The sequence below is a fragment of the Salvia hispanica genome, chromosome 3 (assembly GCF_029641045.1).
Source record: "Salvia hispanica isolate PSC_SH4W2 chromosome 3, Shi_PSC_v1, whole genome shotgun sequence".
Taxonomy (NCBI): domain Eukaryota; kingdom Viridiplantae; phylum Streptophyta; class Magnoliopsida; order Lamiales; family Lamiaceae; genus Salvia; species Salvia hispanica.
This window is the reverse complement of record NC_142694.1, coordinates 34,926,456-34,944,506: the sequence shown is the minus strand read 5'-3', so window position 1 is coordinate 34,944,506 and position 18,051 is coordinate 34,926,456. Positions and strand designations below refer to the sequence as shown.

Sequence of the window (18,051 nt, the reverse complement as noted above, 5' to 3'; positions counted from 1 at the left end):
CACAAGAAGATACGAATAGATTTATCTAGATTAACCATTACACCTTATGGTCTATGGATGTATTAAATACTCCAGTTTGTTAGAATATCAAATAGTATTTGAAATAGAATTAGGTTATAACTACGACTATATTTTGCATATACAAAGAACATAATGACACATTGTATGAAATAACGAAAAATATGTATTTAAAGCTCATTCATGTTTTTATATTACAACCATGCGGTCGTTCAATTGGTCGTAACCGTTATCGCTCAATTGTCGAAACTACGTCAAGTTTATCGTATCCAATAGATTTGAGGTGTTTCTACACACAACGAGGACGTCGATTTACTTATGGGAACAAAAACTATGCGCAACCACGTAGTTTGAATGTACATTGGCTTGCAACAAGACTGCAAAAGTGTTTTTTATTGATTTATTCCTTAATTTGTTTTTTATTGTTATTTAAAGTTTTGGTGTTTCGTGTTTTGATTTATACTTCCTCGTAGTTTTTACAACACTCTGTAGTAGAGAACTCCCTATTTAAAGATACAGTACTTTATTGTAATCTCATTGATTATTGCTACTGATAGAAGTCGATGTTAGAGAATTCGGTTGATGATCAAATGCCAATTAAGACGAAGCTCGTCGAACAAACAATCCACGATGCATCCATGCATGCAACTCTCAAGATCATCATGCAACATCTCGTTATCTTTTTGTCAACCATGCTAACAAAGAGTCTCCAACTACTTCGATGTACAGAGAATCTGCGACTAGTCAGTCGACGGGTAGACATATGCTCATCAGTAGTCCTTCAATGTAGTTTTGCCACTAAACCAATCATAAAACATTAACTTATAGATTAAAATTTTTTTGTAAAATCTAGCCCAAAACTTGGGTGTATACATACAATATACATACGTCGGGTCGGGCGGGTCGGGTCGATCCGTGCGGATGGTATACATTGACACATACAAATGGAGCTGCTTACAAAAACACTAGGGCTTCTGTCAGTTTACTCATTCTTCATCCATTTCCTTTCTAGCTCAGGCCACCCCTCCGTCGTCGGCCGCCGCGCCGCTGCCGGCTTACGATTAGCTGATTTTATTATAATTTCAATCAATACCGATAATCGCTTGAACTATTTTCCCCCTTATCGATTGCCATGTATTCCTCTCGAGGGAACAATCCCTACGGTCAACAGCAACCCTATTCATCGCAATCTTCCTACGGCGCTCAGAACGTAGGCATCTTCCTTAATTAATTAGGTCACAGCAATTGTAGGGCACAATTCACCCCTTATTTATCGTGTTTCTGTGTTCTTTTTTTTCCAGCTGGGTGCTTCGGCGATTCTAGGAGGGCGTCCGCAGGAATCGGAATTTGGCGGGCTTAGGGCTCATGGTCATGTGCACGGGCATTCGTCGGCTGCCGCGGCTGCTGCAGGGTCGCCGCAGCAGCAGCATTATGGTGGGCAGTACAATTCAGTCTATGGTTCTGCCGCGCAACAGGTTTGTTTATCTTGAAAATTCAATTTGTATGTGCGTCGTAACTGTTGTGATGTGAATCGGTTGAAATGATGGTTTTACTTATCTGAAAATATGTTATGGGGTAATGTCATTTGGTAGAAGGAAATCACACGTGGATAAGGCTTCACACAACAATCAATTAAGGCAACATGTATAGGTAATGACGATCGCAGCATTCTCCCTCCACTAGGTTATAGGTAATTGTGGAAGGATCATCAGATTTTTTTTGTGAAAAAAAAATCCCAGATGCTCACTTATTTACCAACAAGAATCCATGATAAGCTTTCTCTAAGTTAATAAATTTGATAGTCCTCTTATTTGTATCAGATACATCCTTAAATGAGATTTCAAATCAGTTTACCCGGAAAACTAGAAATTTCATGGCTAGTGTTATAGGTGATATGCCTTCTTCCTAGTTATGAACCAAGTTGGTGGGAATTGAATTTGGGATGAGCTGTGGAGTCACTAAGTATGAAGTGGTGGTGGTAAGATCTGAATCATGAGTCTTCTATGATTGGAGTGCAATGGTTTTACTCCTTGGTAGCAACAGTGTAAGACGTGAATGTGGAAGAAAAAACAAGATTTAGATTTGTTCATTGGTAGTTGATACTTGATAGTATAAGAAAAAGTTTTGAACAGAAGGTACAGAAGCCTGCCATATTCATCAGACTGCCTGTGCATGGTTTCTATTAGTTGTAGGTTAGGCTGGAGCGTAAAATGGCGTGTTGTTTGTTTTGGTTCCCATAAATTACTCAAGCCTTAAATAGATCATCACAGACTTCATGACTTTGTTTTCTCTTTAATTTTATTTATATCTAAATTGAACTGGTACAACGATGTTACCATCGGCAGTTGAAAATTTAATAAGGGTATCATGCATGGGGAAATTTAAACTGAAAATCATGAAGTTCATATTCAATCAAATTCCTGATTCAAAATACAACCCTCAGACATTTACATTTTGGATGCATTTTTTCTTATGTGTTGCCGCTTTTCTATCTATTTTCGAAATCTTTTGTATAGACTATAGACATTGTCTTTCTTAGCTAAAGAGAAATTCACTAATTAATTTTTCCTTGTTTTCACTAAAGTCACACTTTAAAGAGCTACAAATTCTAAGTCTGTTAGGTGCTATCTGATATTTGGCTGTACCCCTTTTTAGATTTCTCCAATGGGCAAAGGATCTGTTAGCACAACATTAGAAAGCCGAGGTAATTATGGGTCTTCCATCCCAGACTCTCCTAAATTTGGCACTGCTTATGTCCCGTCGTCGAGCCGTGGGTATGGTCAGAAAGTTGATCAGTTTCTATCTGAATATCCATCAATTGAAAGGCGCCCGTATGCTGAACGGCATAGTGCATATCTGGGGACAGATTTGCCCAGTGAAACCCTCAGTAGATATGTCGATCCTGTTTCTTTTGGAAATGAACATCAGGTATAGAGTCGTCTAATGTGCTTAATTTTTTTGTATGTTTTCTTACTAAAGGAATTTATGCTTTTTGGCCATGTATACTCGTCTCTTATATAGAGACTTTTTTGAATCATTTAATGTTTGCTCAGTCTAAGATGTACGATCATGTGGAGCAAGCAACAATGCTTAGGCAAGAACAGGTGCTAAAGGCTCGTGGACTACAATCTGCTTCTGTTGAAGGAGGACCTAGGTATGTTGAACATAATTGCAATTTTTTTCACTTATCGCAGTCATATTAGTTTCATTAGCCAATAGCCAAAAACATTGCTGTTACTATTCTGCATATTTCAACTTGTGCATTTCATGATCATACTATTAGAAACTGAAATTAACCTTGAATGGTACTCTTCCGGTTATGGATATGATTTGAGAAAATCATTCACATCGTAGACTTGCACACAACATTCTGTGTGCAGTTTCAATAAGTGATATCAAACCTAGTAGACTGAGTGGAAGTCAAATTTCTGCCAGACAAGCGGATTATCTTGCAGCAAGGGCCTCTGTTCGTCATCCTGGCCAAGATCCCATTTCCTATGGTGGGAGGATTGACCCTGATTTACGTGATCTTTCGATGGTGAACCCGTATGGTGGACAGCAGACTGCTTCAATTTTGGGTGCAGCTCCTCGTGGAATTGCAGATGATCTCATCTATGGCCAAAGCTCTTCAAATCCTGGCTATGGTGTGAGCTTGCCTCCCGGTAGAGACTATGGAGCTGGAAAGGGACTTCATCGCTCACCGCTTCAATCAGATTATCCCAGTGGTACATTGGGACGCGCAGCTCACCACAGACTTGATGATCGAAATGATGAGAGGGGCACATATGGTCGAGAGCTGGAATTAAGGGAGGACAGGGATTTTTTGCGTGAGCGAGAAAAAGATAGAGAACGAGAGAAGGAACGACTACGAGATCGTGAACGTGAACGAGAACGTGAAAGAGAACGCGACAGGGAACGTGATAGAGAGCGTCTGAGGGAGCGCGACAGAGAACGTGAAAGGGAGCGCGAAAGAGAACGTGAAAGAGAAAGGGAGCGGAGGGACAAGGAGAAAGACCGGCCACACAAACGTGGACTTGAATTGAGGCGTGAACCTACTCCCCCTAGGGTCTCCAGGGACCGTCGTGGTCCTTCTCTTACAAAGGATGCCAGATCTCAGCGGCGGGAATCCCCACGTCGTGAAGTGCTGAATAGGTCGATCCTGTTAATTGCATCATATAACCATTCTATTGTTTAGCAACTTGTCTGTCTTGCAGCCCTCCTAACTTGGTATTTTATAATGCTGAAGGCTTCATTCTCCTGTTAAAGAAAAGAGGAGAGAATATTCGTGCAAGGTAAAGCAATACAACAGCCTAAAGAACCTTACTTGTTAATTCTACTTCACGGACCTCAGCACATGGGTCATGAGTGGCATCTCCTGGTAGATTGTTGTCTGGTTGCTGATTCATGGAACTTTGCTCAAAGATCCACGCGGCTTTGATCGTTTACTCTGATGCATTTCCCTAGCTTATTACTCAAACTATACATATTCTCGATACCTTTCTTCACCATTCTTTTTCTGTTGCTAACTCAGTCTTCAACATCCTGTTTTTCACTTAGGTGGTCTGACCCCTCCTGTTATCTTTTCTCATAATTTTTTACTTCCTTAGCCATTGGTCAAATTTCAGGCTTTCAATCTTGAGACATTATCTAGACTTCCTGTCAATCATGTATGCATGTGTTTATTTAACAAACAACTACTTTCATTGTTGCTGGCCACTGCAGCTATCACATTATGAAAAGTTGTCCGCATCTACCCTGTTAAGATATATGTATGGTGGGATTAATTGTCTTTTTATATAATTGAAAAGAGGCTTATGCATTAGAAATTTGGAAAAAGGTTCCTCAGTGTGTTATATGTTTTTTGCAGGTTTTTTCATTTAGCTTTATAGAACCTGAGAGAGATTATTTATCATTGGACAAACGATACCCACGACTATATATATCTCCAGAATGCTCCAAGGTACTTCTAATTTTCACCCGGATTATGTTGTCTAATTTAAATTATACTGATTGTCTGGTCTTAGGTACTTGTACATTGGCCCAAGCAAAATCTGCAGCTCCCATTTTCAACTCCTGTGAGGTAAATCCTTTTCCAACATCTTCCTGTTGAGTTTTGACCCTTAGGCATTTGGATCTTCCTTCTTACATGATGTTGTGATTGAAGCATCATTTGTACTTTTAATTAACTTTACATGAAGATAAACATCTGGCATGACCAATATCACAGCTTTGAGCATGACTTTGTTGAAGATGAGAGTCCTGTTGAGAAGAAAGAACTACTTTCCCCACCGCTGATTTCTGACATGGCAAAGGAAGGAGGCCAAACTACTACCTGGAATGCCAAGGTTGGCTTTTATGCTGTTTATTAAATGCACTGCAATGTTTGACAATCAATGATAGTTTCTAGGAGTGAGAATTGATCACAAACTGCGACTATATCTTTAGCACAATTAGTTCCTCAGTCCAGATTTTTATGTACGTGGATTGCCTATTACATTGAAGAATCTGCTTGTTTATTACTCCCTCCATCCCCAAAAAACAGTCCCCTTTTTCCATTTTTGTCCATCCACCAACATTAGTTCTATTTTTGGAAACCTTTGACCATACATTTCATTATTATTAATGTGGGGCCACTAACACTACTTTCCTCTTTCTCTCTCTCCCCCCCTCTCTCACTTTACCAATTTCACATTAATATTTGTGATATCTCCAAAGTCTATATATTTAGAGGAGGGAGGGAGTATTTTGCAAAAAATATTCTCTATCTACATTTAATTTTTAATCTAAGTCCATTCTTGATTGCATTGGACATATAAATGGGTTTCCTCGGCTTCTCACAGTTTTCAGTTTGTCCATAATAAAACTCTAGATCTCTTTCATGGTGAAACTGAGTTACTGAAGGAGTATGGTGCTGGATTTTATTGGTGCTGTCAGCCAGTTTTGAACACCTTAGTACCCCTGAATTGCGTGTGAACTCAGTTAAATATGCAGTTATGCTCACCTTCAACATCTATAGTTAAGTTGGAAGTCTTTTGGTAAAGTTGCCCTTTCTGGTTGTGAACTATAAAATGCACAAACATATAACAAGTAACAACTTTAACCTTATATATTCCAGAAAGGTTACCAACATTCGACTGACCAATTCATGTCTATCAATTTATTGCACATTGGTTTTGTACAATTTCTGAAGTTGTCATTGTTGGTGGAAACTTGGTGCATTGCTTGGGTGAAAGCCTCATTTATATCCTTTTTCTCAATCTTATCTGTGCTGTCAGATTCTCTTGATGAGTGGTCTTAGCCAAAATGCTCAGGCAGATCTGTCATCTGAAAAGACCCAAGGCGACCGCATCCCCCATTTATGCAATATTCTTAGATTTGCTGTTCTAAAAAAGAATAGTTCTTTGATGGCCATTGGTGGGGCATGGGATACAGTTGATGGAGGGGATCCATCAGTTGATGACACCTCTTTAATACGAACAGCACAGAGGTTTGTTAATCAACTAAAATCTTTGAAATTGGTGTTGTGTTTCTTGGCCACTGCTGAAATATATCCCTTTCTAGGTATGCAAAGGATGTGGCGAATCTTGATTTGAGCAACTGTAAGCGCTGGAACCGTTTCCTGGAGGTCAATAACTATTTCATGTTCTTCTTTCTAGTTACTGAGTGTTATATTTAAGTAAATTTCTCGCTCCAGAAGTTTTAGTTCTTAGTCTGAATACATTTATGATATATGTTACTCTGTTAACAGAATGCAAGGATTAATTATATTTTGTGTTGTTATGTGGTAAGCAGTTGAGAGGTGGAGTACCTAATGAGATAGTTGAAAAAATAATTATAAACACTTATTAACTAATGTCTTGAAAGTTGAAAATTAGTTGCAATGATATTTTCTTGATCAAACACAACGTTGTTATTTAAATTTTTTTGGTATATATTGATATGACTGACGTGAATTTATCACAGTTATTTGTTACTACTATTTTATTATGATATGTATGCTTTTTATAATTTTATTAGAAGTAATGGTGGCAATTTTTTTATGTGATATACTCGCAGGTAATTGTGACTGATCCCTCACATCCTTGAGAGATATTAACGTACATATGTATAGTGTTTTACGTTATTGCATGCTACAGACAATATACATGTTCTATTTTCTGATTATGAAACCAAGCTTCTTCATTCACTGAAACATGAACAATCCTGGATTCTATAAACTTGTAACTACTTCTCCCCGCATTGTTGAAGAACTTAAGCAGTATGAGACAACTAGGAACCATTGGGCAATAATGACTCCGAAATATGTCCAAAAGCTTAAGTTAGTGTCGTACAAATCTCGAGAGGAAAAAGTGTAGAACTAAAAGAATTGCTTGTCTAGTTGCCTTCCATGATGAGTTGATGACATTAGGTTTTCATTTTATGCAGATTCATTACGACAGAGTTGGAAAGGATGGACTCTTCAGCCACAGAGAAGTGACTGTGTTGTATGTTCCAGATATTTCTGACTGCCTTCCTTCCCTAGAGTCGTGGCGTGATCAGTGGGTTAGCCACAAAAGAGCTGTTGCTGAAAGAGACCGACAGCTAAATTTGAAGAAAGAGGTCAAATTTTTTTTTTGGGTGACATATATTTGTGATGATTAGATTATTGGTTGTACTTTGGTCCTAGCTAATTTGAATGAATACACTTAGAATAAATGGGTGTATAATACTGCAGAACTTTGTATAGCTTACTCCACAATACTTATCTGCCCTCGAATCATGATCTTGTTCCTAAGATCCTGTAGTGTTTACTCTATTATAACGAGTCTATTTAAATTGCGCAAATTGTTAACTTTTTTATGTATCCTATTTTTGCATGTTAAATATGTTGTGCTTAAGTATCTAACCATAGGTATACTCCTTCCGTCCATTATAAATAGAGAATTTGGAAACAGCACGGTTTATAATGCGGAATTGGTAAAGTAGGAGAGAGATAGAAAGAAAAAGTGATTGGAATATTGTTAATGGAGAATGGCCCGACCACAATAGAAAGAAAAAGTTACCAAAAGTGGAAGTTGACTAATTTTATGTGACGTACCAAAACAGCAAAAGTGGACTATTTTTTAGGGGACAGAGAGATTATTTGTCAACTCTGTGGTGATGTTGTTTTGTGTTCACTTTAGATCTATGCTTGTGTTTCCAACTTCCGACTGTTCCATTTTCTATATGTTGGATAATTACTGATTTATCTTTGTTTATTTGATGTTAGAAATCTGCACAAAAAGATGATGTAGCAAAAGGTAATCTATCTTATCTTTGTATCACATATATTCACGCTTGCACTTATATTGGGTTATTCAAAATTGTATTATGCATCCTATCCAAAAGAACTGATCCTATGCAACTGTTTATCATGAAGATAAAAAGAAAGCTGTACTTGTTAAAACTGGGACGACAAAAGTTGGACAAGCTGGAGCTGATAGCTCAAAGGTTAAAGATACTCAAAAACCAAAAGCTGAAGAAAAGTTGGTTTCCCAAGAGGGGAAGGAGAAAGAGAAACACGTTGAAATTACAGATGCAGTTGGAAGCACTGAGGACGTGAAAGATGTAAAGACTGATACAGTGGCAGGTACAAGTGAGCAGAAGGCAGTGGGTGCTAAGACTGGAAAAAAGAAAATTATTAAAAGGATTGTCAAGAAAAAAGTTGCTGCCAAAAAAGAAATCACAGAAGATCCTACTAAGAAGAGTGATGTACCAGACAAAGAGGAGGTAGGTGCTACTAGCATTATATCAGATGTTGATGGGCAAAAGGATGGCTTATCATCCGATCTTCCTATCAAAACATTTATAAGGAAAAGAATTGTAAAAAAGGCAACAGGCACTGCCCCGGAACAGGATGAATGTACAACTCCTGAGGTGAAGACTGCCGGTGAATCTGAGGGAGCTGAGGACAATGCAAAGGTTAAATTAGAAGCAGGAACCAGTAAAGTGGTTGAAGAGAGTGGCAAGAAGAAAATTGTAAAGAGAAAAGTAATAAAAAGGGTTCCTAAGAAAAAAGCTGTCCCATCTGATGCTGAAAATAAGGTGGCTGAAGATGATGCTAAAAAGATTATTCAGACTGAACAGATTAAGGAGGAAGAGGGTGGACAGGCGGAAGAAAACGAAAAGAATGAGGTCGTAACCAAAGATAATAACAATCCCAGTGTAAAACCAACTGCTTCTCCTGAGAAGCAACAGCAGCAGGTAGAGGAGAAAGGAGACAGTAAAGACTTACCTGGTTCTACAATGGAGGCCACTAGCGTCCATCAGAAAGTGTCTCAGAGTGACGATGCTACAAAATCGAATGGTAAGCAAGAGCAGAAGGATGACAGAGAGAGAATAGATGATCCCGAGAAAAAGGAATCTAAAGCTACTAAAGTGGTAAAAGAGAAAAGGAAGACTGATGAACTACCTCGGTACCCAGGGGTGATTCTTCAGACAAAGGGGAACAAAGATTCGAAAGTAAGTTTACATTTTGACTTGTATTACTTTTGGCTTTGGAATAGTTTCACCTGATCTTCCATGTTGCTAGAAGAATTTATCAAATATCATTTGTCTCACAGCTCCGGTCAGTGTCACTTTCTCTTGATTCACTCCTCGATTACAGTAATAAGGAGCTTGAAGAATCAAATTTTGAGGTCTGATCTATTAACACTTCCTGTTTTTCCTGTCTTCTAATTAGCACTCATGGATCTATTTGCAGCTATTTGTCTGTGTGATATATGTTCAGTTTCTTCTTACCTACTATTTCAAAGTGTCCTCTTGAAGTCTTAGTATATACATGACCAATGCTTTTGAACTTAATGGTTGCAGCTATCACTGTTTGCGGAGTCCTTTAATGAGATGCTTCAATATGAAATGGGCTGCCGTCTTTGGAATTTCCTTCAGGTTAGTTAGCACCCTATCAACCATGCCAGTTCTGGATTTACCTAGTTTTGTATTTCTCCTATTCTACTTACGAAATGCACTCTTTTATGCTCTATTTCAGAAGTTGAGGGCTAAATTTGTGATGAAGAGAAAACAAGGCAAGAGAGAGAGAGAAGAAGCTTCTAAGAAGGAGAATGAGGAGGGCTCAGCAATGAAGCGTGCTAAGACAGTTAAGGATGTTGAAGACATCAAACCAACCAAAATTGAGAGTAAAGATGATGCTTGCCAAGAAGAGAGCAATGTTGTTAAGGAAGAGTCTACTGCTACCCAAATGGTTGTTGATCCGAAGATTGAAGCTGAAAGTGACGAGGAAGATCCCGAAGAAGAACCTGAGGAGGATGTAGAAATGCAGGATACAACCCATAATCGTGTTCCTTCTGAGGAGGCAAGACCATTACTTGTTATTCTATTGGTTGTCTACTAGTTTTAAAACATGCAGGGACATCGGACATTGACCTCCTCTCTTATGTTTGGCCATTAAATATCTTAAGATGCTAATGAGTTTCTTTAGATGTCCTTTATGTGGTAGTTCTAACCTGTTTCTGTCGTTGCAGAAAGAACCCAAAGCAGAAAAGATGGACAGTGAAGCTGTAGGCGATACTGCTGGGAATGAACAGAATAAAATGCAAGAAACTGCAGGTCAAACTCCAGAGACACCTATCAATCATGATATAAATGATAAAAACAAGGCCGTAAAGGGGGAATCAGAGGCAAAAGTAACCAAGGGTGCTATTGACAAAGAACTGCTGCAGGCATGTTATTGTTGCTTAACAAATCTTTTAACTTTCTCGTGTGATGTTCTCAATTTTGATCTTTTTTCTTGGAGCAGGCTTTCAGGTTTTTTGACCGGAATCGCGTTGGACACATTAGGGTAAAAAACTGACTTGGGTTTTTAACCTCAAGCTGATAATATTTATTAGAGCAATACTAATCTGGCTCACTCGATTGGTTCTCTTTTCAGGTCGAAGATCTGAGGGTAATTATCCACAACTTAGGGAAGTTCCTCTCGAACCGGGACGTCAAGGTTTGTTTTCTTATGGATATTGTCTTTGCATGAGAACTGTAATACAGGAAGGCATTCTCTGACGAACATCTTGTACGAATAGGAACTGGTGCAAAGTGCGCTATTGGAGAGCAATACAGGCCGGGACGACCGGATTCTGTACGAAAAGTTGGTGAAGATATCTGGTCTTTGAATTTTTTTTATATACTGGGCAGATTGTTAGATTCTATTAGTTTCAATTTCTTTTGACATTAGAAACGTTTCTATTTCTGTATGAAATATTTTTTCCCCTCTTCCCTTAGTACTTTTCATGGTAACGGGAGTGAAATAACCTTACAAAATATAATTATTGTTATTATTGTTGGAGTTTATGATATTCAAGTTATGGGTTAAAGCAAGCCATAAAATGACCATCTTTTCCTAATCATGATATTTTTGTATTTGAATTAAATTATGTAACAATCAAGTTAGTAAATTCCTTGATGCATAGTTTGTGTTTTTGTTAAAATGCGTAGTAGTTGATAGTTTATACCCCTCTGTGTCATTCAAAGCTAAACATTCCTTATTTTTGCCCAAGATATTATACAATGTTGTTTAGTACGTTAAGTTGGAGAGATGATAAAATAGAGAATGATGTTTTCATTTTTGGAATACATATTGTTTTAATATTTTTTACTTAGCCATTGTCAAAATATGGGAAATGAGGTGTGGGAATAATTACCATACAAATTCATGCAAGAATACTCCAAAGGTGTTAAAGGCATGCCCTTGATCATATTTGGTTAAATTATACTTCTGCCGTTACTGCATAGTCCCCCTTTGATTTAATGAATTGGTACACTATCAGATTCAAAATAAAACGTGATGCATAAGAGTATCTTTTTAAATAACAAATTTACAGATTCATAATGAGTTCCTTCTCCAAACTAAATAAAGGAAGCAAAAGTATAGAACTAAAACTGTAGTTTGCTTCACGCAATATATACAAGAGATGCATCACAGTAGCTTTGACTGATTTCATTCTACCCATCTCCCCTTCTTATAAGAACAACAAAATGAAAGGGACATAAATATCCGAGCTTCCGAAGTAAAAACTCTTCAACGCAGTATCTCATCCGCCTGGTCTTCATTCCCAAGTTACCGAAATCATTGAGTTGGCAAGCCCCGAATCCTCAAATGTTGAAATGACATTGAAATCCAATGTCTTTGATGCACCGGGAATAGCTTGGCTCAGGCGAAATGGCCGGTTACTGTCTTCCTTCAGCTCCAAGGAGCAGAATGACCATAGCAGCTGTACCAAATGAACAATAATTACAAGGGATAACTTGCAAGCGAAAAGAGTATTAGCATATATAGCTAAATCCGAGCAAAGCGAATAGACTCGAGAGTTAGTGCACCAACAACTTTTCTACCATATGACATGTGTAACATCATCGATTATTTTGTGATCAATGATCAACCAGAAATGCTACATTATTATGTTCACATGCACGATTTCAGATACAATCCAGAAGAACTGAAAGCAGAGATCAAGAGCATGGAGTTGGAGTGGGTATAGCGAGGGTAGGAAATTGGGTAATAGGGTGACGGCTGTGTTGCAGGAGGAAAGAGCACAAGTTCAATTAGTTAATAATTTCCTTATGATTCTCATAAATTCGAGTCATTCGCTGACAAGAGTCTTAGTGCATGGCAAAAATCAGTTGGAGAGTGACAGATTCTGAAAGAGAAATAGTTAAACATATACCTGAACTGGATCGGTGCGAAGGAAGTTCCTCCGGATTCTGCGGCCATCAGGGAGACGTATTCCAACCATGCAAAGCAGATTCCTGTCACCCTTGGGTTCTTCAGGCAAAGGTAAATAAGTTGGCCTCTTAACTTGCGGCTCAGCAGTGGTGGCATCATCCACTTTTTCGGTGTGATCTGATTTTGTATCAGTCTCCTTGTGATCATCCATAGACATAGCCAGCGCTCTCTGCAGTTCTTCATCATTCTCATTATTGTTATCTGCAGCTGTTGAAACATTTATAGCAATCATCAGATATTACACAAGTACATTATAGCCAGATGGATACAATCTGTATTCTACAGTCAAGTGGAGGTAATGAGGCATGCCAAGAGTTTTTCAAGTGATTTTATATAAATAACTGTTCAATTACAATGTTGCCAATTTAGTTCGTCAGACTGTTCATACTTTTATCCTTTGATTCAATTATACTTTGTAGAAAGATAACTTCACTCATTATAAAATTGCATACAAAAAAAGCATGAATAGCACAAATCCACCAAAATTGATCAATCAGCAGAAGTAAACATAAAGAGAGAAATCTAGATGTTATCCAACCTATTTATATACACATTTTCCTTTGAACAATAATTAGTGATTTGCAAGTGTCAAGCAGAGATTTGTAGTATAAGTAGAAAACCTGTAGTTGGTTGGGGACGTGGAATAGGAGACTTTGAACTTTCTCTGGATCGTTTATGAGAGTGACTGACATGAAGATCTGAGGGGCTGCCATCCATAAATTGTAACAGATCCTAGAACATGAATAGAAAAGGTCACATTATAATATTAGTAACAGAAGAATCATCTCTCTCTCTTTAGTTTAAAGTTTGTAGTCCATGGGTGTACACGTATCATTTAAAAAAAGAGTTAAAAAGAGAAATAAATAGAAAACTCAAATACCTCAAGCAAGTTTTGTGGTTGAATCATTCCACGCCAAGAACGCATTTTTTGACCTGTTATGGGATCGATCACCATAATGACTGGAATAGTGTCTAATTTGTAGTAAGTACAAACTTTGCTCCCCTCTTCAGTATCATTATATACCTAAAGCGTATTAAACAACACAAACTAAAAAAATTTAACTAAACGAATCATCTAGTAGAATAACTTTTGGTGTGTTGTTAGCTCATAGAAGTTAAGGAATACAGCGCTAAAAACACTCCCGGTGCTCTCCACATGTCATAACATATAAAAACCACCATAAATCAGTTCTGCATTGTTTATGCAGTGTGCAACAGAAATACATTTAAACTGAACTTAAAAAATAATTTTCCTCCCTTTCATATTCCAACACTCAATACGACTGCATCTTTTCCTGCTAGTGATTTATGAAAAGCAAACATACCATATATAAATAAAATGGAATATTAAAGAAACATGATTGGAAGTTGGAACTATCAAAGCATAAATATAAGAACCTCTTGATACAGAAAAAAACAAAAGGCTTCACATGGTATCTTATCAAGTACTATTAAAACAAATGTAAGGCCAAGTATTCCAAATTGACACTTTATATATGACATACAAACCTGCCAGAAAATGAAGTTTGTCTTAATAGTCTGAGCAACAGCTTCATTTGCCCAAGTGTCGCGGTTAAGCTGCAAAGCAGGAAAAATATAATGTTTTAGAGCCATTTGTTCTGAGGGAGAGGGGCGGAGGGGAATTGTAAAGCAAGTACCATATGGGAGCTAAATTCCTTAGTGGACTGCATGTTGACAAGGAGCCATTTGTTCTGAACTCTTGCATGATCTTTAGCCTGAAACAAATACATTGACAATGTATCATAAAACATATGTCATGTTAATGTCTCCTACTCTCTTGAGATGTGACTCAAGATCAATTCGGCACTTTCCATCCAAGTTTAATATTAATAACCAGAGAGCTACCACCACCAAAGCAAATAAAAACCCAATATTTTTAAATATATTAGAAAGCTTACCTTTTCAAAGGGGCCATGGTACATTATAGCAAAGGGAGGACGATATAAGGAGGCAAGATTATCCTGAACTTTATCCGGAACAGAAGACGAAGAACCTTGTTCTGCTTCCCAGACTCCAGGTCGCTTCATCTCCTCCTGAAAATTGCGAAATGGAACTACAGAAGGAGTTCCTTGTGATGAATCTCCTGTTCGTGTTCTGCTGGATAAAGCAAAACGTTATTTTAAAAAAAAAAAACTAAACTACAGAAGCTTTAGCTAACTTTTCTAAGACATTTATTTTGCCTGGTACATAAACACCAAAAAAACCAGTAGTTAACACTTAAAAGTAGATGCAACTTAAAAGTAGATGCCTAAACTACAAATTTCCGTTCTAAAGAACATCACCAGATGCATGTACATCAATATTAACTTGGCAAATGGCAAGGAAAATCAAATTCAGAGAAGCAGAAAAGGAAAGCTCTTAGAATCAAATGAATCATAATCTAAAGTTACATAAATCATAAAACAGTGAATATCACAATTTATCAAGTGAGCGATGAGAAAGGTTGGGATACCCATAAAGCATTGGACTGTCATAAAGAACATCTCTTTTCACAGGTAAAGGTGCCCGCACACCATCAGTGTCATCTGGACGACCCAACTCATTCTCCAAATCATGCGGAGGAAAGTCATCTCCCACTGGTGGAAAATATGCAGGAGGTTGAGCTGCCCTGCCTTCATTGCCAATGAAATAGAGTTGAATAGCTTCCTCAAAATTCCAGCTTGTAGCCTGGATCATGACATCATGTGAAATTTTACATTAAATTCTGAGAAAATTATCAATCTCTGATATGTTAGCAACAAGACAATCAGTGTTCCAAAACACACAATTACATAGCATAGAGAATCAAAAATCCAGACAAAAACATTGCAGTTTTAAAATACTAAAACCATATGCAAAGTCTTTCCAAGTTTTACATTCACAAAAATTTCAGTAATGAATAACAAGGAGTGACTTAACCGTAAAAATATCGATACACAATCTAGACAATACATCCCCAGACAACACCAGGTACGCAGCAACTCAGAAAATAGGCATATGATTTTGACACCGACGAAGCTATTCTAAACTTAACACCTCAAATCCTTCAATTTACCCATCAATAGTTACTTGCAGTTTGTGAGCTTAAACTATTACTTTACCTCAATTTCTCAATCCCGCAGATTAGACAGAAAATTTAGCTTCTTTATGCCTAAAATTACTACCCAGTACCCAAAAACAAACAAGAAAAGCAAACATATTGAATAACCATAAAGGCACATTCCTCAGCTCTGGCTAAATCTTGACAACGAATAGGTCTGAAACTCATTATGATTTTGACACCCACCAAGCAATTCTAAGCTTAAACATATATAACACCTCCTCAAAATAATCCTTAACAAATCCTTCATTTAACCATTGCTACTTAAAGGAAAACGCCTAAACTATTACTTTACCTCGGTTCCTCAATCCCACAGATTAGAAAATTTAGCTTCTTTTATGCCTAAAATTACTACTAGTACCCAATAAACCAAGAAAAGCAAACATCTTGGGACTTTAATAACAATAAAGGCATATTTTTCAGCTCTAGCCATATTTTGACAAAGAAATGCATAAACTTACTTTACTTCAGTTCCTGAATTCTGCATACTAGACAGAAAATTCAGCTTCTTTATGCCTAAAATTACTACTAGTACCCAAAAACCAAGAAAAGCAAACATCTTGAGACTTTAATAACAATAAAGGCACATTCCTCAGCTCTAGCCAAATCTTGACAAAGAAACGCCTAAACTAGTACTTTACCTCTATTCCTCAATTCCGCATATTAGACACAAAATTCAGCTGCTTTACGCCTAAAATCATTACTAGCACCCAAAAAAACGAAGAGAAGCAAACATCTTGAATAACCATAAAGGAAGGCACATTTCTCTGGATTAGCAAACACAACTTTACCTCGGTTCCTCAATCCTGCAGATCAGACATAAAATTTAGCTTCTTTTATGCCTAAAATTACTACTAGTTACCAAAAAACCAAGCAAAGCAAACATCTTGGGACTTTAATAACTACAAAGGCACATTCCTCAGCTCTAGCCAAATCTTGACAAAGAAACCCCTAAACTATTACTTTACCTCTATTCCTCAATTCCGCATATTAGACAGAAATTTCAGCTGCTTTACGCCTAAAATCATTACTAGCACCCAAAAATACAAAGAAAAGCAAACATCTTGAATAACAATAAAGGAAGGCACATTCCTCTGGATTAGCAAACACAACTTTAGCTGGAAATGGGGAACAAGTTTAAGGAGACAACATCGGCAATGCAGGTTTAGAGAAATCAGCAGATCGAGTAAGGCGGTGATAAATCGGAAACATGAAAAGCAGAAATCAGAAGCACCTGAAGGAACTGGCGAGCAGTGTCGGCTGTTTGGCCGATTGCGATCTCCAAAAAGGAGGAAACCAATCTCTGCTGATCCACAGCAGATAAGACGCCCTCCATTGAAGCTTCTACTGATTTCTCAAAATTAGGTTTTTGGAGAGAGATTTGGGAGAGATAATATGAATTTACCTTTGTTCATTTATATATATAGTATTTATTTCTGTTAAGATTTTATTATTCCTTATTTATCAAACTTCTTTTATATGGAAAATACGGGTTACTATATTATTTTTATTTTGTGCAATTTTATTTTTTTTTGTTTTTTGCCCATAATGTTATATTTTGAGAGAAGGCATGTAAGTTCTAATTCGAATTCATGACTAGTTGGATGGTTGGAGAAACTTTTTTTCCGTGGACCTTCTATACTAAAGTGTCATTATGAGATAATGTATTCAACCATTTAATTTTTGACAAATGAGAACATTTAATTTTTGACAAATGAAAACATAAATGACTAGAAATGATAACTAATTAAGGTATTTTTAGAAGATATTTATTAAACCACTTTTATAGAATATTGCATAATTTTAATTCATAAAATATGAAAATTGACAATATTTTTTCTTCCTATATATAAATATATTGAAACACTTATATAGTTATAATTTATTATTATTTTCATATTAAGTTACTAAGAATATATATTACTTATTTAATGCATTTAAATTTTAAAAAATTTATTAAACCACTTTTACGTAATAGGAGTATTGTATAATCTTAATCTTAAAATATAAAAAATGCTAGTAATATTTTTTTCTTCCTATATATAAATATATTTACAGGGGAGCATTAGAGTGCCACCATGGTTAGGATGACTCTCTACCGCTAATTTTATCCGTTGGATCTTATAAATGGACGTGTGAGATCAATTTGCTGAACTAGAGTTCGAATTGCTGTAGAATGTAT

At 37.0% G+C, this 18,051-nt stretch overlaps 2 protein-coding genes across 3 annotated transcripts; one reads left to right on the top strand and one right to left on the bottom strand.

Annotated features, from left to right (window-relative positions):
- Positions 1 to 986: 986 nt before the first annotated feature.
- EMB1579 (ATP/GTP-binding protein family) lies at positions 987 to 11,324 on the top strand. Its single transcript, XM_048111648.2, has 21 exons — positions 987 to 1,228; positions 1,320 to 1,493; positions 2,674 to 2,946; positions 3,072 to 3,172; positions 3,454 to 4,170; positions 4,265 to 4,310; positions 4,886 to 4,978; positions 5,043 to 5,098; positions 5,246 to 5,363; positions 6,294 to 6,505; positions 6,580 to 6,643; positions 7,444 to 7,617; positions 8,267 to 8,297; positions 8,417 to 9,498; positions 9,600 to 9,674; positions 9,850 to 9,924; positions 10,025 to 10,348; positions 10,518 to 10,715; positions 10,793 to 10,834; positions 10,925 to 10,987; positions 11,070 to 11,324. Exons 1-21 carry the CDS (start codon positions 1,151 to 1,153, stop codon positions 11,157 to 11,159), a joined length of 4,086 nt encoding a protein of 1,361 aa, XP_047967605.1. The 5' UTR covers positions 987 to 1,150; the 3' UTR covers positions 11,160 to 11,324.
- A 490-nt stretch (positions 11,325 to 11,814) lies between these two features.
- Positions 11,815 to 17,273, bottom strand: LOC125215181 (UBX domain-containing protein). 2 transcript variants are annotated; one of them, XM_048116519.2, is made up of 9 exons: positions 17,104 to 17,273; positions 15,243 to 15,457; positions 14,689 to 14,887; positions 14,428 to 14,505; positions 14,279 to 14,347; positions 13,650 to 13,793; positions 13,390 to 13,501; positions 12,711 to 12,976; positions 11,815 to 12,257 (listed from the first exon to the last, which is right to left on the bottom strand). In XM_048116519.2, exons 1-9 carry the CDS (start codon positions 17,203 to 17,205, stop codon positions 12,093 to 12,095), a joined length of 1,350 nt encoding a protein of 449 aa, XP_047972476.1. In that variant the 5' UTR covers positions 17,206 to 17,273; the 3' UTR covers positions 11,815 to 12,092. The 2 variants fall into 2 exon arrangements, with proteins under 2 accessions (XP_047972476.1, XP_047972477.1); XM_048116520.2 differs by having other exon boundaries at positions 14,689 to 14,884; positions 17,104 to 17,272.
- Positions 17,274 to 18,051: the final 778 nt, after the last annotated feature.